Below are 3,658 nucleotides of genomic sequence, written 5' to 3'. Positions count from 1 at the left end.
CCCAACTTGTACTGGTACCTGGAGTTATCTACCTTCCTGAAGGCAACTGTGCCGTTAAAAAGCTGGAGATGCAGTTTTACTAGTTTCATGTGAAAATTAATGAGCTTTGTAAAGCATAAAACAGGCTGCCATGGAATACTCTGGTCAAATAATGTTTCAAAAGGAGGCCCATGTGCATCGTTAATTTAAGAGCGGTGTGCCAGTGGTGTTTTCCTACTCATCAAACACCGAGCTACACGGCTCTGCAAACACAGCAAAATACAGTGCAACAGCCAGGGGTGTGAGCACCTCTGTCATCCCAGTTCTGGCAATTAGTGCATCTGCATTTGGTCCTAATTAATGTAACATTCACCTCTTTAATCTCTGCAGCTCTCTATATAGCTCACAAACGTTCCCCGCAGATCAGCTAACACACTGTTAAATCAGCTGAAGTATTCCAACATGGCTTACGGCAAAATCTATTAAAATGAACAAATACAGCCAGCGTAACCATTCGAAATCCTGCAAAGACACATATTAGTACAGGCTTCAGGAACCCTACTTTTTTTGTGCATTCTGGGAATGAACTGAATAGAGGCCACTGAAACCATATTTATCGATACGTGAACTGTGCACTGAAACCACGCAACCCCTCAGCCTGAAGTGCCAGGTTACCCCACAGATGGTATCTACGACTGCACAGTGGAAAAAATGACATCACTGCACTGCAATGAGCAGCCCACAAAAAACATACTAACACGCTCATCATCTTTTTTTTTTTACTATTCTTTCATTTGGGGTGTTTGCTTGGCCCTTGCGACCTACTGCCCTTTTATGTTCATGTAAAGAACCTATGTTTTTTAATTTATATATCTTACTAATGCAATGTGTTCAAAAAAGCCATTTCTGAGCCTCCCCATGAACTCTACCAGTATTTTGCAGTCACACCTTTATAAGCAAACACCTTACACTTGACCTAAAAGAGAAACGCTGTTCTGTAGAATTAGAGAATTTATAGGATTTTACACACACAGCCATTATTACAGTGAAACAATCAAAACCTTGTTTAGTTTTGAACTCTGCTTCAAGAGCATCACAGTCAACCACACAACCACTGGGTCCACACAACGAATTAATTCCTAATCATTGTCAGATAATGATTGACTCATAACCTGAATTACGAGTGTTTTATGGTATTTCTTTAAACAGCACTAAGCAAAGTTTTAAATGTATCAACACTGACTAATTTTTACAGACTGCTGCCCACAATACTTCAGCTGCTTAACCACTGGTGGGAAGGAACTATTACTATTTAACTAAAAGTCCATGTCCTTGTCAAAAACATGTCCGTAGCCTGACAGCAAAAATGAGTCAAAAAAAGACCAAGCATAAAAGGGAAAAACAAGAGCTGAATGTTCTACCTCACTGTCTGGGCTGGGTTGGATAACTTCCCAGGTCTGAGAGTCCACATCGTAGCAGTGAAGCTCGTTGGGCAGCGTGTTATCTGCAGCACCGCCAAACACGTAGAGATGCCGGTCGAACGCAACCATGGTGTGGCCGTATCTTCGCTGCGGAGGAGGCGGGGAGCCTCGAAGTAAGTGCTCGGTAGGAATTCGTGTCCAACTGAGACATTAAAAATGAAACAGCACAGTTTTTTACAATTCTTTTCGGCAAAGGAAGTTTTCTAACCCTCAGACTGTAAGAATGACGAAGAGGAGCTCTGTTACAGTAGTTATTGAACCTGCATGAGCACAGACAACAACTAATCCTCCAGATTTCTCAGAGACCTACGTCAGCTCCTTGTTGCTAAAATTCTAACAGAAAATGCAACAAAGGCAACATGGTTCCATAACCCAGATGGATTTATGTAAACCCCAGCAGCTCAAAGATCGCAACTTGGGAAGGGATCGGTGATCTATTACCACACATATTAACAGCTAACCCTTCAAAGTAAACGACAGCATCCTGCTATCATACCCCCTTTTGATAAGGTATCGCTCATTCGCTCTGCCAGCACCATGTCAGCCAAGGTCCAGAGGCAGTCAGCTGTTGTTTCAGGCAGTAACCAGACAGACCAGCACGTCTGTATTCACACTTTTCGGCATTTTTCTCCCATCAGCGGGGTCACATTTTCAGAGCAACGGTCAACACGCTGAGCAAGTCACACCAAACATCTCAAACAGAATACTCCAGATTTCAGACAATACTGTGCATTTCCCATTTGCCAATGATTTCACTATGAACGGGTATTTCCCAGGACCTCTGTCTGGTTTTCATCAGATATTCATGTAACAGCTTCTAGGAAGGCAGTATTTGGCACCCCATTCTGAATACACTCAGATTCATGCTTATTGTTTAAAGTGAATCTAACTCAACTTTCTGTTTGTCTGCTGAAAAAGACCTAGCTGATGCACACCACAAACAACAAAGTCTTATCAAAACAGTCTGTATTTTATCTTATCTACCCTCCCTAGATGCAGTATTCTTACTAAGTACCCTTAAGTATGTGCATTTCTCAACTCAAGTAGTCAAGGATTATGGGGATTTTGCGCGACTTAACTGTCTACACTTACATCTTTTCCTTGAATTCAAACTGAAAGAGATTATTGGTAATCTTTGCTCCACTCTGGCCAGAGAAAACAAACATCTTGTCTTTGCAGACAGCCACAGGAAAATTACAGCACGAAGGAGGAATTTCACCACTTTGTTCAATCTGAAAGATAAGGAAGTTCAAAATTTAAAATATATTACTGTGGTACACAGCTCCACGTGTTGAGTGTGCTGCAGGACCACACAGGAGCGCAGCAGCCAGCCAGCCAGACCACCTGGCAGCAACCTGTGCAGCCAACCGAGCCCCTGTAAAGCTGGCTGCAGGTAATTGACTAATTCTGCGCTTACATGTCTGCACAGGCTAATTTCACCGGGGATAGACAGGGTGGGAGGCACGCTTCTAAAACCCCTGGAGCTGTAAGGATCAGGACTCTGATCTCGATAGCCAGCCAGCAACGCTTCCGCTCTACGGCAGCGGCTGAACTGGGAAAGGTGGTCCCTTTTCACACGGGACACAGCAAAGCCACCGCGGCCAGCCTAGGTCCAGTTCACAGATTCACAAGCAAAAAAATCACTTTCATATATGCTTGGTTTTCCAAATACATAAATAACATCAAATTTGAACTGTTTCTTTTCAGCTGTGTGATAAATACATTCTGAAGCAAGAGCCGTATAATCCAGAACAGGAAATTTTAAATGGTTGTGTATGAAAACCAAAAAAGAAAATGTGTTAGTCTAAATTAAAGCTTCTTACCTCTTCCCAGCATGTTAGCTCTCTGTCCTGCAGGCCAATCGTCCACATATCATTTAACCTAGGTGATAACACAGAAAATGCTTGATTTCAAAGTTTATTTTCGGTATTTTTTAGCTCATGGAGTTGAAAGGACAGAGATCCTATTTTATCAGCATTCCATCTCCTGCACAGGAAGAATCTCCTACTTCCACTTGCAGAAAAAACTATTAGAATCTTTGTATCCTACACCTAAATTTTAAACCACCACCTCAGCTTGCTTTAGCATCTTTCTGGTTACAAGCACATGCCAGTTAACAGATAACACACAGCAACTCTGCCTGAGATGAAGTTGAGCTATTTAATCTTCAGGATTTTTACAGAAACACCCCTTATTAC

At 42.2% G+C, this 3,658-nt stretch overlaps 1 protein-coding gene across 1 annotated transcript in view; it reads right to left on the bottom strand.

The window, feature by feature from the left end:
• Nucleotides 1-450: 450 nt before the first annotated feature.
• LOC104469120 (leucine-zipper-like transcriptional regulator 1) overlaps nt 451-3,658 on the bottom strand; it is a gene marked incomplete at its 3' end in the record, with an annotated part of 7,409 nt that continues 4,201 nt past the window's right edge. The window contains exons 5-8 of the mRNA XM_010083500.1: nt 3,284-3,341; nt 2,553-2,692; nt 1,406-1,602; nt 451-501 (exon numbers count right to left, since the gene is read on the bottom strand). Coding sequence (XP_010081802.1) covers nt 451-501; nt 1,406-1,602; nt 2,553-2,692; nt 3,284-3,341 — 446 coding nt within the window. The remainder of the gene's footprint in view (nt 502-1,405; nt 1,603-2,552; nt 2,693-3,283; nt 3,342-3,658) is intronic.

This window comes from Pterocles gutturalis, unplaced genomic scaffold (genome assembly GCF_000699245.1).
Source record: "Pterocles gutturalis isolate BGI_N339 unplaced genomic scaffold, ASM69924v1 scaffold48090, whole genome shotgun sequence".
Taxonomy (NCBI): domain Eukaryota; kingdom Metazoa; phylum Chordata; class Aves; order Pterocliformes; family Pteroclidae; genus Pterocles; species Pterocles gutturalis.
Note: the sequence above shows the minus strand (reverse complement) of the source record. Positions and strands in the feature narration are given on the sequence as shown.